Source organism: Magallana gigas, chromosome 8 (assembly GCF_963853765.1).
Source record: "Magallana gigas chromosome 8, xbMagGiga1.1, whole genome shotgun sequence".
In the NCBI taxonomy this organism is placed as follows: domain Eukaryota; kingdom Metazoa; phylum Mollusca; class Bivalvia; order Ostreida; family Ostreidae; genus Magallana; species Magallana gigas.
The window spans coordinates 25,873,795-25,898,803 of NC_088860.1; the positions used below are offsets into that span (position 1 = coordinate 25,873,795).

General features: G+C 34.6%; 2 protein-coding genes across 2 annotated transcripts in view; both read left to right on the forward strand.

The window, feature by feature from the left end:
• LOC105331084 (uncharacterized) overlaps nucleotides 1-14,679 on the forward strand; it is a 109,598-nt gene extending 94,919 nt beyond the window's left edge. Inside the window, exons 22-45 of the mRNA XM_066069080.1 lie at nucleotides 267-732; nucleotides 1,037-1,251; nucleotides 1,884-2,006; nucleotides 2,430-2,534; nucleotides 2,865-2,972; nucleotides 3,136-3,252; nucleotides 3,587-3,736; nucleotides 3,867-3,978; nucleotides 4,176-4,302; nucleotides 4,592-4,773; nucleotides 5,054-5,149; nucleotides 5,256-5,394; nucleotides 5,755-5,879; nucleotides 6,355-6,518; nucleotides 6,965-7,120; nucleotides 7,222-7,324; nucleotides 7,534-7,721; nucleotides 7,848-7,982; nucleotides 8,236-8,430; nucleotides 8,693-8,743; nucleotides 9,060-9,206; nucleotides 9,528-9,761; nucleotides 10,969-11,029; nucleotides 11,305-14,679. Of these exons, the coding sequence (XP_065925152.1) occupies nucleotides 267-732; nucleotides 1,037-1,251; nucleotides 1,884-2,006; nucleotides 2,430-2,534; nucleotides 2,865-2,972; nucleotides 3,136-3,252; nucleotides 3,587-3,736; nucleotides 3,867-3,978; nucleotides 4,176-4,302; nucleotides 4,592-4,773; nucleotides 5,054-5,149; nucleotides 5,256-5,394; nucleotides 5,755-5,879; nucleotides 6,355-6,518; nucleotides 6,965-7,120; nucleotides 7,222-7,324; nucleotides 7,534-7,721; nucleotides 7,848-7,982; nucleotides 8,236-8,430; nucleotides 8,693-8,743; nucleotides 9,060-9,206; nucleotides 9,528-9,761; nucleotides 10,969-11,029; nucleotides 11,305-11,441 (3,636 nt within the window). The 3' untranslated portion in view covers nucleotides 11,442-14,679. The remainder of the gene's footprint in view (nucleotides 1-266; nucleotides 733-1,036; nucleotides 1,252-1,883; nucleotides 2,007-2,429; nucleotides 2,535-2,864; nucleotides 2,973-3,135; nucleotides 3,253-3,586; nucleotides 3,737-3,866; nucleotides 3,979-4,175; nucleotides 4,303-4,591; nucleotides 4,774-5,053; nucleotides 5,150-5,255; nucleotides 5,395-5,754; nucleotides 5,880-6,354; nucleotides 6,519-6,964; nucleotides 7,121-7,221; nucleotides 7,325-7,533; nucleotides 7,722-7,847; nucleotides 7,983-8,235; nucleotides 8,431-8,692; nucleotides 8,744-9,059; nucleotides 9,207-9,527; nucleotides 9,762-10,968; nucleotides 11,030-11,304) is intronic.
• A 3,286-nt stretch (nucleotides 14,680-17,965) lies between these two features.
• Nucleotides 17,966-23,312, forward strand: LOC117690545 (protrudin). The gene is made up of 12 exons (XM_034474945.2): nucleotides 17,966-18,085; nucleotides 18,470-18,636; nucleotides 18,873-18,943; nucleotides 19,481-19,655; nucleotides 20,046-20,141; nucleotides 20,240-20,352; nucleotides 20,455-20,531; nucleotides 20,655-20,726; nucleotides 21,180-21,309; nucleotides 21,714-21,763; nucleotides 22,240-22,321; nucleotides 22,847-23,312. Exons 1-12 carry the CDS (start codon nucleotides 18,050-18,052, stop codon nucleotides 22,933-22,935), a joined length of 1,158 nt encoding a protein of 385 aa, XP_034330836.2. The 5' UTR covers nucleotides 17,966-18,049; the 3' UTR covers nucleotides 22,936-23,312.
• The last annotated feature ends 1,697 nt before the right edge of the window (nucleotides 23,313-25,009 follow it).

Below are 25,009 nucleotides of genomic sequence, written 5' to 3' on the forward strand. Positions count from 1 at the left end.
TATGTAATGTTGTCAGAATTCCGAGTTGTGGGAGGCATGAACATGCATTGCTGAGGTCGTCGACATTTTTATCGTGTGATTTATTGTGTACTCTGCGGCGGTTTGATAAAAAAAAAAAATTGATATTTTACTGTTTTTCTAGGACATAAAACAAATCCATTGATAATGAATCATCCCCACTTTATTCACAAATTATGATTTATATAACTTTATCATATGCACTTTGGGAATATAAGCTTGCATCTTTTTCTCTTTTGCTTCTACAGGAGAGTCCAAAATCAGGGTCTGCAGTAGCTAACGCTTCCCAAAAGCAGAAAGAGAAGATAACGCATTGCCAGAAAAATTCACCGAGTCCGTTACGACAAATCAAACCAGAGATGAATCGATCAGCTAACAGTGCAAGTGATCCCAACTTGAACCAGAACTGCAAGCTAAGTCCCAACCTGGGATTCCGCCCTCGCAGTTCTACTTTCAGTTTCACTAACCGGTATAGGATGAAGAGGCGAAGAATCTCATTGGGTGTGGGTACAGGGGATAACAAAATGAGTTCCATCACACATTCCACTCAACTGACATTCCTGGACTTTGTTGATTTGTTCAAAGCTTTTGGACTACGCTGTAGAAAGGACCTTAAGGATTTGTTTGAGCAGTTTGCCATGACACCTAAACCTAATGACAAGGACATTCCACTGAACAAAGCACAGAGTTACATTCCGCCTAGCAATGACACATGTAAGGATCTACATGTTGGACTTAAAACCATGTCCAAAACACAATTTATGCCTCTTGAGTTCATAGAATTTTAGTCTGTCAGTAATTGTTAATATTAATCTTAATTTTTAATCCTTAAAGGCCTAAAAGACCTAATTTAATTGTGACTTTAAGATTAAATGTCAAAATGAAGTTATTGAAAGTTCAAGGTTATTTCTTTTAGGTTTCAAGTAAAAATCATTATTCTGTTTAATGACACCTTGGTGAGGTTTTATGTTCGCATAAAGATCTCGAAAGCATTTCCTCAACTGCAAATGTCTTCCAGGTATAATAACCAGAAATAGTGCGTATGACCTGACCAAAGACAACCAGCAAAGGAGGAAGATCTGTGATGCCCTGGCAGTGGCCAGTATAGTGGCTAACTGTGCGGGGGTGGAGTCCAACCAGAACCGCTGTCTGGGACAGAGGGAGTTCCGGGAATTCCTGGAGGATTACCAGGAGGAACATCTGGAGGATGAAGACATCATCGAGCTCATCCAGGTATGTTTGTGTCAGATTATTCAGATAGGATATCAGTGAGGAAATTATAGGGATCATTGGTATGTATGTATCAGATCATTCAAATAGGATCTGTATGAGGACGCTCTACTAAAGTTCATCCAGGTATGTGTGTGTCAAATCATCCAGGTATGTGTGTGTCAGATTATCCAGGTAGGATCTGTATGAGGACACTCTCAAGTTTATCCAGGTTTGTGTGTATCATATCATCTAGATAAGGATCTAATTTAGGATACTCTTGTGCTCATCCAGATATGTGTGTTTCAGATGATCCAGATATTATCTGGATGAGGACAGTCTAAATCTTTTCAATATATGTTGGTGTCAGACAAGCCAGATAGTGTTGATTGATCATACACTTCTTGCATTGAATAATGTGTGGATTTTCTTAAAGGTTTTATTATCACGTATTTTTATAATGCAATAGTATCCTTAATATGTTATATGCTATAAATGTATATTCAGCTGTGGTACATACTCCATCTTAGTGAATGTTTTTATTGCCTACAGATATACCTTAGGATACACCTAGGCTGCCAATTTTGAATTTTTAACGACGGGAGGTTTTTTTGTTTGAATTTGATATTGACCATATCTTGATTTGCATTTTATAGAGACATGAACCAGACTCTAACTTGAGAAAGAGCTGCTGCCTGTCGTTTGAAGGGTTTGCCCGGTACCTTATGGACAAGGACAACTACGCCTACCTGTACGAGAAAACCAAACACAACGACGAGGTGAGCCCGGTCAATTAGTGCTACCTGTCACTCTGTATCAATACGCTTGTTTGTAGCACAGGTGATCAATTTTCTCAGATTTTAAGGTGTGCATGCAATGTAATAGTCCTTAATCAAACTTTTGTGTCTTAAAATATTGGGAATTAATTTGTTGTCTGATGTGATAAATTCATCTCACTGTGGTTTGGTTGTCATGCAAAATGTGAAGAGAAAAGAAAATTCCCAGGAAAGACAGTTATTTCAGTTTTTGGTTTCATGTTAAAATAGAATTATTGGCATTTTTTAATTAGTTTTCTTGATATTAACTTCTTCCATATTCAGCAAATCTAAAGAATATGCATCAGCAAGGTCACTAAAGGGGCAAGTCATCGTCAGTTGAAATGCGGAGTGCAGTTGAGTCATTTCAGTACTTTGATTTTGTAGGACATGGACCATCCTCTCTCTCATTATTATGTTGCCTCCTCCCACAACACGTACCTAACCGGTCACCAGCTGACCGGAGAATCCTCGGTAGAGCTCTACAGTCAGGTAGGTAATGCACCCCCATGGTGTGACCGTTCTTATACCAGAGGCAGAAGTCAGAGGCCTATAAATTAACACTGTTTTGTTTTTTTGATAGAGAGTTGGGGTGGGTTGTTCTTTTCTGCTTTGTTGCAAATATCTGATTCTGCAATCAGCAGTGAGGGTATCTATTTCAGTTATAACTCATAAATAAAAAAAAATCTGTTCATTATCTGTTCCAATTCTTTTTATTCATATGGTAGAATAAATACCGGTACTGTTTATGATATACATTTGTATATTGAATGTTCATGGTTTTGTCAGACTCTGTGACTATTGGTTTCTGTGACTTGACAGGTGTTACTGATGGGATGTCGCTGTGTGGAGCTGGACTGCTGGGATGGGGATGATGGAATGCCCATCATTTACCATGGACACACTCTGACCACCAAAATCTCATTCAAGGTCAGTGGCTTCAAGAATCCCTGTAGAAGTCAAGAATGTCTTTCGTTGAGCGTTCTGTCAATATTTTCTTATCTGTTTACGGAATACTTTTACAATTGTGTATTTTTTTCAAATTTTGTGACTCTGTCTGCTTGATTTAACAAATTTGTCTGTGTGTCCTCAGGCAGTGGTGGAGGCCATTAACAGGAGTGCCTTTGTGACCTCACCCTACCCCGTCATCCTGTCCATAGAGAACCACTGCTCTATACCACAGCAGCAGAAAATGGCACAAATATTCACTGTAAGTTGTCTTAAAAAATAATACCGTTCATATTGGTGTAACAGAAGCTGCAGGCTTTGTAGGAAAAATACATAATCTGCTGATGTGGCTTCTGGTATGCATATTTTGTTGTTGGATATGATAAAATCATTCATACATATATTTTCTGAAGGGATTACGACCATTATATCTAGTCTTTTCCATTTGCTTCTTATTCTTAATTCAAAAAACTTTTGCCTTATTTGACCATTTAGGATCCTGTCGATTTTGCAATCAGTATACTACATGTACAATCAGGCTATATAATGCATTCAGGTGTTTTGAGCATTGTGCAGTTTCAGTCCTTTGATTTTAGTCTGTGTTTGGAGATAAGCTGGTGATGTCGCTCCTTTTTGAGAGTGATTTTTGCGAAGATCCTCAGCTTCCTTCACCATGTCAGCTCAAGCACAAAATCCTGGTCAAGAACAAGAAGATCCGTGACTTTGACACTTATCCTCTAAAAAAAGTGAGATTAAGAGTGTTTTTTGTTTATTTGATTATGTTTTATTTTTCTCTGCCCAATTTTTATTGTTTTTGGGGGTTTTTTGTGTTCAAGTCTTCCTTGACATTTCAAAATGTTTTTCTTTATGTAACAGGTGCCCTCTTGCCCTAGAACCAACAGCATGGCTTCTACAGATACCTCAATGTCAATCAACGATTTTGACGATGACGACGATGAAGATGATGATGACGACGATATAACAGATGGTAAGGGAAATATTTTTATCAGCTTAAAAGTCACCTAAAAGGTACAAAACAAATGTTTGAGAATAAAATTGCATTCAACGAAATTGAAACGGGCATAAATGTGGGATTTATAAATTTAATAAAAAAGGGACATAAATCTGGCCGATTTCATCCATTTCAATGTAACTCAGTCTTTATGGATTATTAACCCTTAACAGTGAAAGAATCGGAGATGAGACAGTCGGTGGATAGTCAGGACAGTCAGGTGGCGGATCAAGATGAGCGGGGGAGGAGTTCCACTCCCTCAGTCCGCCCCAGGGCTGACTCGTTTGTTGACCAGCAAAGGTACAGCAACTGTGGAATTTTAATAAAATTCTTAAAAGATATCATAATGAAAGACATTTTCTAATTCACAATTTCTGATTGGGAAAATTAGTTTGTTTAAAATGGGAAAATTAGTTTGTTTAAAATACGTACAGAAGTTATAGATAGATATTTTTTTATGTGTTAAATATGTTCTTAAAAAGGAGGACAAAAAAACTCAAAATTAAAAAGAATTATGATTTTTCAAGATTCAGACCACTCAGTTAGGATAATCAACAGTTGTTTAATGTATGTATTTTGGGCTTTGCAGTGGCAACTTTGGTGGTGAGAAGTGTAGACCAAAAAGCCACCCAGACTTTGACTGGCAATTTGACCTTGACCTTCAACCCCAGGAGAAACACCTCAGGAACAACAAGCACCAGAAGAAGACCAGTCAGATCGCCAAAGAACTCTCGGACCTGGTCATCTATCTCCAGGCTGTCAAGTTCAGAGGTCAGAGACCAAGTCGATTCTACTTCCATTCATTTAAAATTTTTGTCTTTTTCATTTCATTTTTACACTGTCTTGTCTATTTTAAACACTCATGAGAAGTTTTTTTATAAAGGTATATCAGACATTTTCAGCATTAAGTTGAGAAAACATTTCTATGTCAGATCAGTTTTGGTTTGTATGGGGGTTTTATTTATAACAAAATGACGAATTGAACCAGATTTAGATCATGAGCTGATGCTATTTGGTTTACCTTGATACATAAGTCTATGACTTTGTTCAGGTCTGAATGTCAGTCCTAATACTTCAGTGAAGAAGAAAAGTGGTGCCAGAAGAGCTCTCCTCGGCAACAACCCAGGGACTCCTCCCCTCAATACAGGTGTGTGTGTAGGCCCACAGCAAATGCTGTAATTTAATTAGAAGTTAAATAGCAATTTTTGAAAATTAAGGAATCTAATCATGCGATGGTATTTTTCTACCTTCAGATAAAGGAGAGCTGAGTATTCCCACTGGGATTATGAGACAGAGACGTCCGGACAGTACACCTGTCTGTTACCTGGTGTCTTCTCTCAACGAAAGCAAGGCAAAGCAGCTGTGTCGTCGAAATCCCATTGGTGTTATCAAATATCCTTTTGTACAAAAAATGGTGTTTTATCGAGAATCTGGTATAGATGCGTCATCTTATTTTCTATTTTATCTTTCCATTTGGTAACTTTATATGTACTTTACCATTGAGTATATTTTTAACTTCTTGTAATCTTGGGGCCCTGTCATGTAAAGAAGATAGTGACTGTTTGTCATAAAAGTAAATACCTACATTCATCTTCAAAAGCAAGCTTTTGGATTTTATTGTTGCAATAAGGCAGGGTGGTTTTCATTCTTACAGAATAGTTTTTCAAGTATGAGGAATATTCTTCAAGCCTTTGGAACTCTTTACATTTAGATTTCATAACATCCCTTGTCTTTTCCTTAACTCTTCTCCACCCATACAGAGAAACAGATCATGAGGACCTACCCCTCAGGGATGAGGATCGACTCCTCCAACTTCAATCCTGTCATATTCTGGGCCTTTGGACTTCAGATGGTTGCCCTAAATTACCAGACAGAGGGTGAGTGACTTTACAAGTCAGAGGATGCTATAGTCTGAAGATGTGACTTGGTGCTCTTTTATTTACATACAGTAAAACACTGTTATTATGAAAGGGCCAGGGACAAGTTATTTTGAAAGTTTATCATCAAAATTTGTTATATCAGATACCGTAAGTTTATGATAAAATGTTAGGATAAGGGGAATGAGGCTGAGTGGCATACGTTAAGCATAAGCCTTACAAGTATGTTTGCTTAAACAGTCTTATACTATTCAGTTTTCTAAATGTCAAATTTGTTTAACTAGAAATGCTTTGTCAGCAATCAGAATCTTCTTTTATAATTATGGAAAAAATTTAGAAATGATCATCTATAAGAGGATTTAGTTTATTTTTAAAAAACTTATAATTATAATGATTTATTTCTGTAGAATTGTTTTTTAAACCAGAAAATCTTGTCAGGACCATTGACTGATATTTGTTGAAATCTTATTTTCAGACACTGCCATGGCGTTGAACACATCCATGTTTGAACAGAATGGACAGAGTGGGTTTGTCCTGAAGCCGGCGGTCATGTGGGACAAGAGTCACATGATGTACAACCACTTCAACCCCATGGACAAGGAGTTTGACGGTCTCCATGCCACTGTCCTAACACTACAGGTACGGGCGTTGGTGCATCAATATCCTGAAAAACCAAAGTACTGAAAGTACATTTTCCATGCACAAAATTTCAGTAACACATTACAGGGTGCTATGTGTTGATTTTAGTGAGATATATAAATGAGGGCTTTATATTGATTGGAGTGAAAACAAGTTCACTGAGTCGGGAATTCGATGCTATATAGACCAGACAATGCTGATTAGCACTTAGCCATATGCTTAGTAATTACTGTTCCAGTCTTCTACTGCTTTACCCGTGTTATCTATCCATTTATTGATATGTAAAAAGCCCCATATTTCGCAATTCACTGCTAGAGAAATATGCAAAAGATGTAGGGAAGATTTTCAGGGATAAACCCTTTCTTGCAGTTATCAATTCTTTAAGGTTTTGGTAATTGATGTTTTTACATGTAAATGAATTGTTATTTGACTTATCTTTAAAACAGATCATATCAGGCCAGTACGTCAGCACTAACCACACTGCCAGTACTTACATAGAGGTCGAGGTCATCGGAATCCCAGTCGACTGTGTCAAACACAAAACCAAGGTCGTGTCCAGGAACGCCCTCAACCCCATATGGAATGATCTCTTCTCATTTCAGGTAAGTCATCAGCTACAAATTCAATCACTGCGAAGGCTACACAACTGATGATGTGATGAAACTTTATGGCATTTGATATTCGGTTTATCAAATCTTTTCAGGTCATGTTTCTTGATCTGGCCTTCATCCGTTTTGTCGTCGTCGATGCCAACACTAGCCATGTCATTTCTCAGCGAATTATTCCACTTAAGTGCCTAAGAGCAGGTTTGTAAAATTGAATTTAAAAGTCAGCTACTCTTTTACATGATTATTTACCATGCCATATGAAATTTGTTCCAAGAAAGTTCCGACAAAATAGGTACAAAACATGCATTATTGATTAATATGTATGAAGATATACATGTAGAATGACATGATGATGCAAAGCTTTCAAATTGTTATTCTATAAAAAACATTATTTGATTGCCTCATAGGATATCGTCATGTCCGCTTGCGAAGTTCCAATAACCAGCCCTTAGAGTTGTCTACCCTATTTATCTACTCCAAACACGAAGAGGAGCTCATTTCCTGTGACATGCCAGAGGTCAATGGCTTCCATAACTCATCTTCTTCTAAGAGCTTTAAGTCCAAAGTCAGAGAGGCTTCTGATGCCTCCAAAGAGGTTTGTTCATACATATTGAATGTATTTCTCATTCTATTAATTAGCATTAAATCTCCAGTTTTTCATGAATGAAATTGTTTTTATGCTTCCATAAGTACACTTAATATTGTGCCTCTCTGTTAACAGCCAGGTATCGCACCAGTGGGAACCAAGGTGAAAAGAAGGATGTTCTTTGTGAGTGTGTTCGGAGTGAACTCCCCTGACGAATATATCATTCTGAAAGTTACCCAGGATACATCGGTGTACGAGGCCATCAGTCAGGTGAGAAGGTCTTAAGAGACTGTGTAACAAATGACTGTATTAACTTTCCAACAGTTTGTTTCAGATAACCTGGGTTAAAAATGTTCGTATTTTTTAAATTTTTGATTTGCATTAAATCGCATTTATCTTAATTCTATAGAATTTGAAAACTGTGTTTATCTTGTATGGCAAGAAATGTTTTGTGAGAATCATTCTCCACCAGACATACCTGGGTGATCTTTAATTATCTCCCTGGCTCCTTTTTCTTTTTTAGGCTCTAGCGAAAGCGGGTCGTGCTGAGGACAAGGTGTCTGACCATGTGTTGGTGGAGGATGTCCAGGTGGGCTGGGAGAAGAAGGACCAAGACAGACAGAGTGTCCAGAGGATCCTGGACATGTCTGAGAAGGTCCTCCAGGCCCAGAACAAGTGGAGAGGGGCTGGCAAGTTCCTCCTCAGGAAACTCAGCGATGTAAGTGTACAGGGGGGCCCAAAAAACATAAAGGTGATAAAATAAGGAGAAGGAGCTTCCCTTTATATGTATGCATAAATCAAACAAATCCTTTGACATACAATGGCAGCTGATAAAAAATAAAGCTGGATACAGTGTGCAAAAAAAATTCTGCTGTACAAAATTTTAATCCAAAGGATACCAACAAATTGAGTTGGAGCTGCATATGTACCATTTAAAACATTTTTGTGTAGATGTACACAGAGTTTTACTTTTTCTATAGGACCCCAGCAGCAGGGCGTGGATGACCACCATGTTGTCTCGGGAGCAACAGGTAAGGAATTTATCACATTTATTCTGTGATTCTGTTTATATTTTCCTTATTTTACACCCGTTGCAAACCATCAAAGGATTGTCTGAATCATGTACAATATACGGGAATAATTTTTCTGTCCAACATAATGTTATAACCGCAAAAATCAACAACCTACACACAGACCAATAGTTTCACACAGATTTAACCAAAATTAATGATAATTGCAGTATGAAGAATTTCCAGTGAATGTTCCATGATGTTTTTGTGACATGAACAATTACCAGTATCTCATTTTAATAGAGTTTTTAGTGACATTGACTACTTTGTTTGACAGCGGAAGCTTGAGTCAGAGAACAACACTGGAGACTGGGAGAGTGTGGAACAGGTGTTCCTGGTGTGTGTGTACAATGTGGCGCCCGACCAGCCCTACACCATCTTCAAGGCCCCCACCTCCAGCAACGCCCAGGACATCATTACACAGGTACGTGTAGTGGAGAATTCGGCATTGTAAAAAACTTTACTATGTTGGACTCAGTGGGTCCAAGGAAAAACTTTAAGTTTTTTTCAAGCTTTAAGGATTTTAGACATAAAGAGATTAGAATGTGTAAAGAATAATGGTTCACTTTCATATATACATATACCGGTACATATTATATTTGCTGAAAGAGAAAACAGCATGAGACCACTCAGGCACTGTTTTTTCAATAGTACGAATGAAAAATTCATTAGATATTTTGTATTAATAACTTTATGTAATGGAATCAAACTTTGGGTTATCATATTGATGGTAAATTTTCCATAGGCAATGATGAAGGCCCACCGGTCAGATCTGGACAACCTGAGGAACTTCGTTCTGGTGGAAGAATTAGAAGTGTCCGGGGCAGACTCTCAGCTTGGGCGGCGACACAGCTCCGAGAGTGTCGAGCGGCGGATCCTTAGCGACGATGAGAATGTGTACCTGGCTCAGAGCGAGTGGAAGACCAATGGGAAGTTCGTGATCATGGATCGCCATCAGGCGGAGACGGAAGAAAATCCGGTATGTGGTTCAAATATGAAAACATTTATATTAGTTGTGTGAATCATGTTAATATACCGTATATCTGCTAACTTTTGCAATAACCTAATTTTTGCTTTTTTCAACATCTCTTTTAAATCGCAAATAATTAAATATGCAGACTGAAATTATATCATATTCTATATGAAACTTTTTAAATTGCACAAAATAGCTAAGGCAAATTAAAAATGTTACAGATTTTCCCAATTTTCGCAAATTTTGTGCGTTGCCAAAAAACAAAAACAAAGATATACGTTATTTTGTTTCAAATTACTGTAGACATACTTTTGTCCGCGTGGTATTAATTTACGCTATGAACGCGGGCACAAATTTTCCGCGAAATTTTTTCCCAGTGTACTTAAAGTGCATTTTGGAATGAAATTTTGAAATTGCATTACATGAATAAGGATAATCGGAAGTTACTACATTATAGAACACTTGCATATACGTGTACCCAATGTATATCGTTTTTATCTATAAAAACTGTCAAACAAATTTGTATTGAAAATACACATATTAAATAATTTAATCTCTTAAAGATTTGAATTTTCTGTAAATTTACTTGCATGAAATTTAAACTTCTCCCAGCTTGAGATAACGGCACGTGTCAGACGACAAATAGCCCCAAGCGGGTCTGTTTTCAATGACCCAATTAACAACACGCTAAGACCCGTGTTTTTACTGCAATTTTTAGATCCCTTTGTGCTCCGACTTTTAATTGATAAAACTGATCAACTCATAATTTAAACGACATGTGAACCCATAAATTGACAGTTAATAAAGACCACAAGATGATTTTAGCCAGCGTCGTAACATCTTGACCGCTAACTAATGACTACCAACCAGTGCACAACCGATAATTACTGTTCACTGTGAACAGTTCTTACAATTTAAGTCCAAAGTTGGACAAATTCTAGGTAATGAAAATCGCTCAGAACTAAATTTAATAATAATTATTCAAATGATATTTTTTCATTCAAAGAATCCGCGTAAATTTTTACCCGCGGATTAAATTGATATTGTGATTCCGCGGAATTATGACCCCGTGGAAATAAATACGTCTACAGTATATTGATTTGTGCACTAAGTGTAGTACACAAATCAATAAAATGTGATACAAAGGATCGGTACACATCCTGTACCTGATTGTTTTGACTTTTGTATCAGACTTGGTTCCTTTTTTTTGCAGTGTGAAAAGAAAAGGAAAGGGTTCATCACAAAAGGACCAAAGTCCAAGTCCCTGTCCACAGGTAAGATTCTCATTGCTGTAAGACTTGATATTCTAAGGCAAGATTTTGACATTTTTTTGGTATAGTAATTAGTTTCTTTGGTGGTGACAATTTAATTAATCTAAAAGATAACTGGTTATTTGTCCCTTGGATGAATTTGGATGAATGACAAATGGTCGGTTGTTGTAAGTGCATGACAGAGTGGTCTTATACAGCCTCAGTTGTGATAATTAGCAACAAACCAAGATCAACTGCCTTCAGTTATATCATGCATTTGATTTAATCTGTATTTTTAGATCACCCGCGGACACACACCCGCGCCCTGTCATGGCAGGAGACCAGCAGGAGTCCTAGTGAGCCCTCCAGCCCGAGTCTGTCCTCCTCCCGACTCAAAAAGATCTCCTCGAAATTCACCAACAAACTCTCCAAATGATCGGTCACCCTTCATTAGCTACAGACTAGGGTGTAAGTCGGAACAGCCAGGATGTGGTGGAAAAGTGGGATGCAATGAGAGTGTTTACTAGTAAAAAGAGCAGCCAACCAATCTCTTTGGATGCAGTTGAAGAGAGAATCAATGGAATGCTTCTTTGAAGAGGATACACCATTTGAATAGTGGTGTTTAATCAGACTGCCCACATTTGGCCAGTACAAAAATGTTAGGAACTTGGACAGCGACAGATATATCTTAAGCCAAGATAAGCGATGGATTAAGATGCCTATTTCCAAAGATGAAAGAAGCCTTTTCTAAAAGATGGAGAGAATTTCTGTCTACTTGGCTAGAAGTATCGGTATATAGATTTGTTCCAAAAGAGCTGATTATTCATGAGCCCTGAGTTTTTTATTCCTTGGGAGATACAGAGAAATGATAGGGACTTAATGGTGTAAATGATGAAATGTCCTAATTTTCACTTAGTGTCATGAATTCCATACACAATATTATTTAATTTGAATTGTTTGCAGGGTGTATTCTTTGTTACCAAGGAAGAATAACATCAAGACTTTTTATCATAAGGATATGATGTCGTAAAAATATGATGTCAGATCAGAGAACTCAACTGGTATTACAACTACTGGTCATATACAATGCATTTAAATCCTTTCGTGATCGAGATTTTTTAAAAATTTAAATGATTGGAGATTTTTTTTTAAAAAGCTTATGACTCTTACATAGAAAATTCATTGTCATTGAGATATATGCCATACATTTTAAGGTGTGAGAAAAGTTGATGCATTTAGTTACAACACTGGAAATGTACATGTATATCATTGTGGGAACACATGCAGATATTGTGCAGGAATGTTGGCTAATTGTCTTTAAAAAGATATGTGAAAATAAGGTGTTGTTTGATTTTGTATTTTATACCTAGTATTCTTTCAAATCACTTGAACAAGCAATATTGAAATTGTTTAAAATTTTGCCTTTTTTAAAGTTTTTATATCAGTTAAGTACATTTCAGTATTATTTCATAAACATGAAATGATGTTAGGACCTGGGTTTTTTCCCCTGTAGATTTTGATAATTAAGCTAGACATTCAAATACACAGAATAAATGTAAGTGTACGATATAATTTTTGAAAGATTTTGTTTATACATGTATAAGTTCATGCATCATTTATGCACAAAGAAGGTTTCTGTCGGTATATTTGATTAGATTCGATTTGTACTTTTTTAATGAACCAATTTTATATTTAAAGATAAGAAGATTTTTCAATGATCGATAATTGTTTTTTCAATATTTTTTTGTAATTTTGAAACTGAGAAGGGATATAGGACTCTTTAACATGTACGTTACACAGAGAAGAAGGTGATGGAAGCTAATTGTTTGATTGGATGCGTATTGTTGACAAATATATAATATATAGCGAACATGCAAAGGCGGGTGAATGGATCAAGCATTTAAATGGATGTTCTGTTTGTGACTTCTCTTGAGATGTTGATACAGTGTATATATAAGCGACAGTGATTTTGTACATTTCTAGAACTTCGAGCTAGATAAAGCCCTTTTGGCAGCCTATATTGTACACAACCACACTGGGTTTTTGTGATGCATTTTTTTGTTCAGAGCAGAGTATATATACATTAAGCCATAGAGACGTAACCATGCAGGTTCTCGGTCTGAACATTTTTTGAACAGATTGGCTTTTCAGCATGGCTGGCTGGGAAAGATACCTTTCCGCAGCTAGCGTATAGCTATATAATGTATATATAGGGCTTTCCTGAAGAAGAAAAAAATATGTTCGTCATTGATAATGTTTTTGTCTAACACTTCGTGTTTGTTTGTTGATGTTGAGATGTCTTTCAAGATATGAGACACTATATATCCACTTGTTAATACCTGCAAACAAATGAATATTCAAATTTTTTATGTGTCCAGTAATAATCCTGGGTGGGTGTTTTTTTTGTTTCTTTTTTTGTCCCATTTGCTGTTGGAAGGAGTTGAATGCCTGATAAACATGGGTGTGTTGGTCTCAGTGACAGTTATAAAGTGAGGGAGGTGGGATGGTGTCAGAATATAGAGATTTTTCTGATCATTGTGCTACTAATTATTTATTCTTTGTTGTTGCTATTTCAAACATTCTGTTGACTGGCCTCCCCCACCCCCAACACCCCCCAGCCCTTTGGATTCTTGACCCCGAGTGTTGACCTTTGAACTTTGACATGGTGATTTGTGATATGTGCAGTTGTTATTTATCCTAGCTACTTTGGAATATTTATTTGTTCTCCCCAAGTGACATTTGTTGCAAATGTTACCAGAATTCCTCAAAATCTTCTTCTTGTTGTGGCCATTAATTGATTTTTTTCTATATTTACCTTTGTTGATCAGTACATATATTCATATGTACATGTATGTGTTAGAGCATTAAATTAACTTATTTATATCAGACATTATTTATATTGGCATTGATGCCACAAAGTCACAATTGTGTATAGATATTTATACACTGATGGCCGACCAGCTAAATGGTCTGCATGTTAAGAAATTACAATTTGCTTTTTTATTTAATTTCTTATCTATGGTCTACTAGTATTTGCCTACATACCCACATGTCCATACATTTGTTTATAAAACTTTAAAGATGCTCTGGTGACCAGTGTGTTTTACTCAGACCAATACCAAACATTGTGTAGTACATGTAATAACAAGTCTATTGTTTAGTCAAGGAATTCAAGTGATCTTCAAGATCTTTTTTTTTTATTGGCAGTAGGCTACCATGGAGTTTGAAATGTGCTTCAAATTACGAGTTTGAAATGTGCTTCAAATTACCAATATTTTTTGCATGATTATGGTGTACCTAAAATACAGAGAGAAGAAGTATTCATTAATTGTTCTTATTATACATTAAAAAGGGACGCTGTCCAAATGCCTTAAACTGTATTTTTCGTCTTCAGTTTTTTTATTTCATTGCAATCTCAATCATGCAAGTATACCATATCAATACTTGTATAAAGACAGGGTCAGACACACGCTGTAGCTATAACGTTAGGGTATCATGGACCTCCCATTGTGAAATTAAATATTGTCTTTCATTTAATTGAGTCGATATAAAAACCATGGCTATTTTTGTGTGTTTGTTATAGTTTTGTACAAAACAAGAGACACAGGTGTATTGGAGAAAATGTGTGTGTGAAACATATCAGGTTTAATAAATTCAGTGTCATTCCTCTTAAAGTTTTTGTTTTATTTTGTGTATTATCTGCCGTGTAAGCTTGCTAACTGTAAACCTACCGTTATTGCATATAAGGCATGCAATGTATTGTTTTTAAAAGGCTTAATTTAAACAAAATATTTTAATTATTAATTGTGAATAAAAAAAATATATATATATATAAACTACAGCTTCATCAGACTTTCATAAAAATAGATAAATATATGTTCTGATGTTTTATCAACTCGAATAAAACACAACATTGAACTCCCATTTGTCTAAATACATTTATTTTTATTATTTTGTGCATTGACGGCCGATACAAGTAGTCACTCATCACAAAATTCCGTCACTTTCAAAATACCATAAAGTTATAACGCACATTTTCATCCATCCAAACCAATCAATCGCTAAAACTTCCTTTTGTCTCCTGACAAGCACATTGTCAATATTAAACACGAAAGTTGTGCATCATCATATGCATCTTTGCTACATTCTATAGCTAATATATTCATAGTCTTTAGAATGAATTATTTAATTCTTAAAATATAAAAAAAATCCGACTCTCTCGTGTCGTTTGGAATAGTCAGATTTAATACTTCTCGAACATACTTTACCTGTAATCACCTTCGAACCCCGCCTACCTCATAAATACTCATCATTACCATAAAAGAAAGTAATTCAATCTAAATTACCACGTTCAAACGGAAGAAAATATGTTTTAACTGGATACATTCAGAGTTGTCTACTGTAGAATGTTTTATTATGCGGTACAAGAAACTATTTGTGTGTCTCCACTTTGACACACAATCACAAAACCTCCAAAAACGGCGAAAATCAAGTATAATTCTTTAGCGGCACCTTTCATGGAACATGTAGCTCATCCTATGGACAAGACCAAACGGTAGTCTGAAGTTTATTTTACACGGACATTCTGCTTCGGAGGGCTTATATTGCCACATACCAGTAATACTTTAATGAAAGATTAACCATTCAAACAAAAGATATACGTGTTTAATAGTTTTATTTTACGTATTTCATATTAATATAATATACTTAAACGAGTACAAATTCTCAACTTTGTCTCATTATATGATGCAATACAACTACATGTACAGTAATTTGTGACGTTTTTTAAAAGTACACAACTAAATATTACGTATAGAATAAATCGAAAGTTCTCTCTCTCTCTCTCTCTCTCTCTCTCTCTCTCTCTCTCTCTCTCTCTCTCTCTCTCTCTCTCTCTCTCTCTCTCTCTCTTCCGTGTTCAGTTACTTCCTGGTCTCCTTTGTCTTGTCTGTATAATAAACCATCCACTTCTCTGTTAAATGTTTTGAAGTGATTCATCAGAAGACCAAAGCTCACTCTGAAACAGTAATCAAGATGGTTTAAGTGGAACTGACAGTATATGCAACAAGCAAGTAGGTAGTTATAATTCTCTTGAAAAATACAACATTCTGCATATACTGTACTTCCCTGGGCAAGAATAGAATACAAGTATTCATTAAGTGTCGTCTGTGAACGAAGTCTTTGGATAAGCTGAAACAACAAAAGAAAAGGGGCGATTGAAATAACGATCTGTTCAAAAGAGGAAGTCGTATAACAAATTTGCGTATATTGTGTCGATAATCAATCATCAAAATATCTATATTGTCAATCACGGAAATTCTAGAACACTCATTTCATAGGCAATTTCATAGGCAATGCTTTAAAACTTGGGATACTAAATAGATTATACATACATTGTGTACTTACTTGTACGTTTACTTCATTACTTTTTTGCCACGTTTGTTTTACAACTCTTCTTCACTCTCCGTGTCAGTTCCGTATAGTGCCTCATCCTCGTCGACTTCGTCGTCAGCATCTTCATCGTCATCATCACCATCATCGCCAGCAAGAAGAAAGAGTGGGTTCCCATAGCGACCGTAAAGTGGAGAAGAATCGGTGTATTCTCCGTTATTTTCTAAGAAAGCGTGTTCGATTAAGATTTCTTGACGCAGCTTATTCACGTCACACGCTTTCAGAGTTGCGAATTCATAGAACATATTTCGAACACCCTCCAAAATGGCCATTTTCATTCTGAGCGAGTAGCGAAACGACTTCTGACCCAGTTTGTCTGCACGATCGTAACGCTTTGCCAGTTGTTCGAATCGCTGATTTAAGACTGTAAGCTGTAAACATGCCATCCCGTAATAAGTCTCTTGTTCCTTGAGACGATCTCGCAATTCATTCATCTTCGACATATTTTAACAAAGTATGAATTTGGATAATTCAATGTCTTTTAGAATTTCGGAAGGTGGTGGGTTAAGACTTTATTTAATTTTAACTAGAATATTTTTGTTCTATTAAATTGGCACAATTATTTGGCAAAATGAAATGAGAGGAACTATTCAAACATTCAAAGTATAAAACCGAATATTCGTCGAAGAGATGAAATGCTAGATCATGGTCGATATGAATATGTTTAGATGTAGGTGTAATATATATATTAGAAGATCGAGTCTTACTTCTTATCCTAAATGACACATAGAAAATTTGAAGAGTTTCACTGTACAGAGATATAATTGGTGCATGGTAATTAACTGTTATCGGTCACCTTAACTCGACGATCAGAAAATCAATTATGACAAAATGTTGCCATATCACTTGGCAATGATTTGACATAATCATGGTAATTTATCATAAATAGCGTAATCACGCAAAATGACCATAAATATATCGCTATTGAGCAAAGTATGTCAAATCAAAATAACGGAATTTGAACATTATTATTTTTATTTAATTACACACCCCGTAGATATTTTTTTAAAAGCTTGGTTAAAACATAATTAATGTTTAATTCCAAAATATTCGTTTCAAGAACTAGTATAGTTTAAGTGAAAATAACAACTAGGTCTATACAAGCAATAATACTTTTATTTTCTTTTTGTAATACACTTCAGTGATAAGTAAGTAAGTATGTAAATCATTTAGGTTTGTCTTATCCCGAAAGCTTTAAATATGAATTGAGCACATTGTCGGGAAAAGTTACAAAGTAATATTTTAAATGAATCGTTGTCATTAAAATGATATACTAGAGCTAGTGATATACTAGAGCTAGGAGCATGTGAAATATAATGAGGGCATTATTTGAACTGATTTACATTGTTTAGGTAATAATAAAATCATTTTGAAAAAAAAAAATATTGAAAACTAGAAACACTATTTTGCATCAAATTTATTTACTTCAACTTCAATTAACAAAAAATTAACCAGATGAATAAATAAATAATGTCAAGTATGAAATTTTATAGGTAAAATAACATAAAATTTTTACAGCATAGAAACTAAGAATTTGTACGGAATTCCATTATTGGTTTTCTCTTTTAGGAATTCGACACCGGAAGTTACAGAATGCGAAATGAAAACAGAAATATTACACACGAAATGGTAAGGGAATTTCAGGAATTTTGTATGATTTCTTGCACGTTTTGGGCAAACTAAAGCACAAATCACAACACTTAGTATGCTCAATGAAAATAGTATTATTTAAATACTGATTTATGATCGGATTTGACCGTAAGATGATGTGAAATCTTAGGCTACTTTTTATATACGTTTGTATAATGTGCTACCAACATTGTAGTTCCTAATTAATCATGTTAATTAGAATGCACTTATGCAATAGATACATTCTATTCTATTCTTTGTTATCTTGGTGAAAACGATATCTGCTTAAGCCTTTGAAACTGGAATTCACTTTAAAATTCACTTCTTTTATATGCCAGAGTGACATAATGATTTGATTTACATAAACATATTACAATGTTTCAGGAAGTAAATAACGAGTCTCAAATTCCCAACGGAAAAAATAAACATGGCTCAGATGGCTCCAAGTATGGGAGAATGGACCTAGCAGACTTTGTTACAGAAGTTGATAGATTTTCAACTCTTATTGAACCTATTGCATTAGTTGTGTACTTCATCGAAGATATAAGAAGGTAATTATTCAACACTCCAGAGCATACAAAGTTTATGGTTTTATTGCATTTAGTTTTATATCTTTATTCAGTTGATTGTCTCTCATGAGTGATTGTTCAACTTATCATTGTAAACAATTCTACTAGTAAACATAATAATGCTTTAATGTTTATAGACCTCTTTATCTAATATTTCAAGCACTGCATTATAATGAATTCATTTTACACCGCAGTGGCTTTTTTGTTATTTTTTGCAGATGGAAATATACAATGGGAACGTTGGCTGTATGGATTTTGTGCAATCTTGCTTGTCTTGTTTTGACAAAAGGTAAATTTGTTGTTTCTTGTTGTTTGTCATGGCTATTGTTATTGCTCTCTGCAATTTTTGATTGTTATTTTTAAATGTATGTACTGATATCATTATCACTTTTTAGTGTAACTTTTACAGTCAGGTTGTTTTGATGTTTTAGGGAGATAAATGTCTGTTTGATGTAATTGTACATTTCGTAGACTGTAATTTCCACAGTCATTTATTGACTTCAATGATGAGTCATTAATAATGAGCATCTTAACTAATGATTTGACTGTAAATACACACAATATGATAGTGTAATTAAGTTTTAAAACAAACATTTGATAAGAATTAAGAAATCGAACATTGTAAGATTTGACTGTATAACAGTATAATTATAGGACTCTTTTGTTATAATAAATACTTATGATAAATCTTTTGGACCATTTTATGGTTCTTGATGAAGAAATATGAACAAGATTTACCAGCACCTCTGTCTAAGGAAAATAATTCATAGGTTTGCATAAGGGTCACTTGAAACTTGCAGTATTTTGTGTGTGTCCTTTTGTATAGGTGCTGTATTTACTCTGATGTCACTGTTGGTGATCTGCATTGCTACAACATCACTTGTGCAGTTACACACTAGGATTCTGGGGAAATTCCTCCCCTCCACATCACCGACAAAGGAAGAAGAAGAAGATGTGGAGGATGAGGAAGTGATGAAGACTGTCAAACAGTTCCGTTATAGGTAGGACTGTCTCATCTTTATTTATAGGAGATGTCATGTCAAAGTACGATAATGCAGAGATTGAGTTAATTTAATGCATGTACACAAATAAATACAGATATTCTGAACCCATTTCTTCATTTAGAATCCATAAATTTGGAAGTGTTTACAGAAATACCAATGATACTTCTTTCTTAGTTCTACATTTAGTAATTATATAAATATAAAGGACCTTCATTATAAATCTAGGTCAGGAAAAATGACAAAACCTGAAAAAGTTTGTCAAATGATGCCTTGAAGCATCATCAGAAACCATCATAGGTTTCTTTTGATGATCTTGGAAAAAATATTTCCCCTCGATCTACCCCAATAAAAAGGCTTGTAAATAACTGTTTATGTTTTTTTTTCCAGTCTTCTACAGATGTATGACTTCATTGTACTGTGTAACGATGGGCTGACAGAGTTTTACAGAATTCTTAGATGGGACAACATTCTGGCTTCTCTTAGGTAAAAATCAAAGGAGGACCAAACAAACACATAGTCAAATTGACATTATTTTTTAGTCTTTTCAACCATTTACATGTATTCTATTTTTGATTTTGTAGATTTCATGTGGAAATATGTGTATTTTTATTGAGTTTGGTTGTGCTGCCTACAAGGGGAATCTGTTTCATGCTTGTTAATTGGTTCTTCTTGGCCAATGAGGTTGTGTTTCACAGTGAGTATCTTACATACAATATGCTGACTAGATTAATTCCATGACTCGTTTTTCAATGTGAAAGGAAATCCATTTTAAATGACTGTTTTGAATATTTTATAGAATTTTTAAAGTATGGAGAAAAGTGCTGGGGAGTTTCCTTATCTCCAATACCTTTGAAAGATAATGGACCTTCAAGAGTGAGTTACATTCATTGGAAATCTTGTCCGGGGCATATCATTGAACTCAATCATTAATTTGAGTGACAAAATGTACATATGTATTGAAGATAATATTTAATCATGGAGTTTTATCTTTAACAGACTCCCAGTAACACAAGTTCAGAATCAGATGACCGAGCCAGCAATGAAGTTGAAATAAAGGAACAATCTGATGTAAGCCCTGCTCACAGGAAATATTTTGTTAGATTCTAGATGAGAGCTGTGCTTTTTAATGAGACATTGTGCATGTCCATAAATATCAACACAGGCACACAAACTTTCAACAACTCTTGGTATAAGATAAACATACTTTGGAATGAGTAATATGGTAATACTGGTATAAATCAAGACACCTAAATCAATTAATATTGTACTTTGATGAGTCATGTGCTGTCTGGAGTGAACTATAGAAAATACTTACACATTGTTTTCCTATGAACAAAAAGTAAAAGGAGTCGGAACACACAATTGGATAATCCTCTCTGGCAAACCCAAATAATGTGTTTAATAATTTATATCACTGTAAATTTACAGTGTATAAACTGTTAAAACATACAAAATGTAGTTTGGTGTGGAAGGGTTTGAAAAAAAAATTAAAATGTTTTTGACTTTATTTCATTTGTATAGGTAGAGTCTGATCCCAGCAATATTGAAATTCTTTCTGATGACTCGGATTTGAAGAGTTCTGTGTACTCAAAACCCACCATGGTGGAGAGGTTCTTGGCACTCAAGAAAAGACGGAAGCACATCGCTAATGGTGAGTAATAAGCTTCCCTTTTTTGCACCATATTTAATTTTACACCACTGAAGTATATTGCACATACTTGAAAAAACATATTGTGTTGAGTAAGAATGATTTTGAAGATGTAGAGATATAGATTTATATCTAAAGAAAATTCAGAGGTTTACGTTATGAGTTTTAGTGTCAGATCAGTATTTATGTAGAAAAGGAAATTAATTCCACCTAATGACATAATATCTTTACATGAGTAGACAATATGTAGCACTTACCAACCAGAAAAGATTGAAATGCACTGTCGGTAGACATGTAACTATATATATATTTACTCAATATTGTAAACATAACTTAGAAAATTTATTCCTCACCTATGAATATGTAACTCTAACTGGTGCTGGATATTTTTTTATTTGTTTTTTTAGAAACTTGTCATAAATGTGATGTTTCGTTTGCTTCCATACTGAAAAGAAGAGTAAGTACAGTAAATTTTATTCTGTATGATGTAAAAAAGGGAGAATTTAATAAGAGGTTTTAAAAAATAAACATATAGGCCTTTGAATTAAAATTTCTCTTGACCTACTTTATAGGTTGTATCATTACTAGAATAAATATGTGTAGTTTGTAGAAATATCTTCATGAACTTACATTTATCGAACAAAATATTTACAGTCAGGTGCCTAAATATGGTAATCTATTAACAAAGTTGATCTAAGTTGTAAATGGTATGTAAGGAGTATCTAAATACCAACAAATTATCTGTGTACTGTATATATAGATATAAACAGCAACATTATTATACGTGAATGTTAATGAATAAGGTAAATTTTACTGCAGTACAATTGTGACATAATAAATTTAATTTGCACATGTACACAGTAAAAAAGCTGATGTATGTTCACATGTACGATACCTGCGATGTAAACATATTGTTATTTTTTTTCTCCCCAGTTGTATTGTCGTCACTGTGGAAACAACTTCTGCTCAAAGTGTTGTAATCAGAAAGTTCCCAAGTCAATGTTTGGCGCAACAGGTAATTCAGATACACACTCAATACCTCTATGAGCATGAAGTTCAAATAATCTTTCAATGCTAATTGATATCCATGAGTTATTCCCCTTGTCACATCATCTTTGACACTGAATCTTTTATTTATACATGTTTAGATATAAGGAATAAGGAATCATTCTTTGAGTATTATGAGGTGATAATTTTGGTCGGGGCGTAATCAAATCCAATAAAGCCCGAAGGGCTTTATGATAGATTTGATCATGCCCCGACCAAAATTATCACCTCATAATATTCAAAGAATGATTCCTTATTACTGATATTTGTATGATTTTAAGCCATCGTACAATTAAATATATAAATATAAATAAGCAAACCCCGCTGGCGCCTCAATTTGGCGTCATTTGTATTATGGGTTATACAGTACAAAATCGATACGTAGTGTTATCACAGGCAAAGACACTGGAAAATGTAAATATATAGGTATCAAACTCAAAATATTTTGGTGTCTTTTTGTAAAGTCTCTATTATTGATACATTTTCCTTGTAGCTCCTCAAGCCCAGACAGAAATGGTCCTAGTTTGCAATGTGTGCTATGATCTACTCATGAACCAAGCAGACAAGGAGAAACAGAGCTAATGGACCCTGAAGAGCATTACAGAGCTTACAGCTACAAATTCATTGTAGAATCCCCACCTTTATCTCAAATTGTAGAAAATCACTGCCATGGTTGTATTTTTTTTTTCGTTTTTTTTTAAATATAATATGGTTTGAGAAATTGAGTGTGGGTAAATAGAGTCCAAGTCTGTTTGGAATTGAGAGAAATGAGAAAGAAGTACATGTATGTCGGAGAAATGAATGTTGGAGATTTTCAAATATTTGTAAATGCATCTATTTTGATAGCAAGCATCTAACCTGCAGAGCAGGAATGCAAACAAAGAATGACTTTGAAGAAGAAATGATGCTGATATTGCTGTGATAAGATCTCTTTTGTTTGGTGGTTTACATTGGGGTATATGAAGATTGTTAGGAGACTTTATCTGTGAATGATATATGTATGCATGTACATGTGTCATATAAGAAGAAATTGCCCAAAACTTTTTCTTTAGAAACTTGTTATATAACTACTGTTAATTTATTCAGTCTTTGCACTATTATTATTTATTTCACTTGCTGTTTTTTGATGTTTTTTTTTTCATCACCTGGTACTATATTTTTTTCCAACAGACTTTGTATTTAAATCTTCATTTGTTTTATGAACTTTTTGTTTTTATCTAAAGTTATTAGGTGTAGATAATGCATAGTACTCAGTTTCAAATTTTTTTTTATGAAAATTGAACAGTATTTTTGATGTTGAAATCCTTCTTTACCTCCATTGCATTCGGAATCCCTCTGTTTTTTTGCAATTCGCACCATTACTGGTATGTTTGCAGTATATAACGTGGGAAGACATGATTTTAGTTTCTTTCTCAATGAAATCCAGGTCATTTTGGCTATTGAAATCAAATTCATTGTCCTGATTTTTTTTTTTCAAAGAACATGTTCAAACTGATGTTTAATTATGTGTTTGTGTGATATATCCTAATGCATAAAATCCACAATATTGTGTGATTGAAAAAATAGTGTACCATATTTCAAACAGAAAACAAAGAAATTTATTTCTAAAATATTCTTAATTCTGTGATATATGTAGTATATAACTGGTATGAAATCAGGATTTGGTAAAATTGGAGGTGTTTATTTGAATGGTCAGACTGAACAATATATTCCACATAGATTGCAGAGTTTCTGTTTTTGTTTAAAAATAATGTATTGTGTAGTAAAGCATTTTTAAAAGACAAAAATCTACACAAGTAGTGCAAATTTGAACACACATGTAAGTACACATATACTTGTAGTTCATGTTCTTATAAATGTACAACAATGTACATCATGATTTAATTCTTTTTTATTTTTCATTTGTTTAGTAGATTTTGTTTTATTAAGTGCTTTAGTTTGTTTATTATAAGAATATGTCATTTTCTAGGGGTAATACATGTAGCAGTACATGTTTATGTCAATGGCAAGGTATTTCCAATCTGCTTACCATAAGAGTAGTGTTAAAACTGGGTAACAAATGTATTTCAGGAAGAAAAAAAATGTGTGTAACTCAATGAAGGCAGAAGTTAAAATGGCAAAAACCCAGTTTTAAGAATATGTTATCATAGATGCTGTGAATGGCTTTTTTTGTAAATCGGATAATTTAGAGATGAACGGAAACATGCATTTTTGTTGCTTATGTACAAATGTATTTGCAATTGTAGTTTTTTGATTTTCTTTTTTTTTTGTGGTGACTGGTGCTTCTAGTCTGTTTTTTCTAGTCTTCTGTTTGCAGACTTGCCCCCCCCCCCCTTCCCCCTTTTTTGTTTGTGGTGTTGGTACATGTCATTGTTTGATGAATGGAGTTTCTGTAATCTCAGCCATTAACTGTGGTGTTAGCTAGCTCTCTTTACTTACTCTACATGTGCAGTTCTATATCAGTATTGTAAATAAGCCTTGCCAGAAAATATAGAGTGTACTGAATGCAAGGGATGAATGGCTGGCTTCCTTGTCCAGGTATCTGTGGATTAGTATAGATTGAATTCAATTCCTTAAAATGTGCATCTTCATAATTTTAATAGCCTTTTAAAAATTTAAGCCTTTTAAAAATTTGACGAGCTTTGTTGTTTTGACG

Excerpts from the sequence above, each read along its gene's own strand:
- LOC117690545 (XM_034474945.2), top strand. The coding sequence starts at position 18,050 with ATGCGAAATGAAAACAGAAATATTACACACGAAATG. Across the intron at positions 18,086-18,469 it reads GAAATATTACACACGAAATG|GAAGTAAATAACGAGTCTCA; the intron begins GTAAGGGAATTT and ends ACAATGTTTCAG. Across the intron at positions 21,764-22,239 it reads CTTCCATACTGAAAAGAAGA|TTGTATTGTCGTCACTGTGG; the intron begins GTAAGTACAGTA and ends TTTTCTCCCCAG.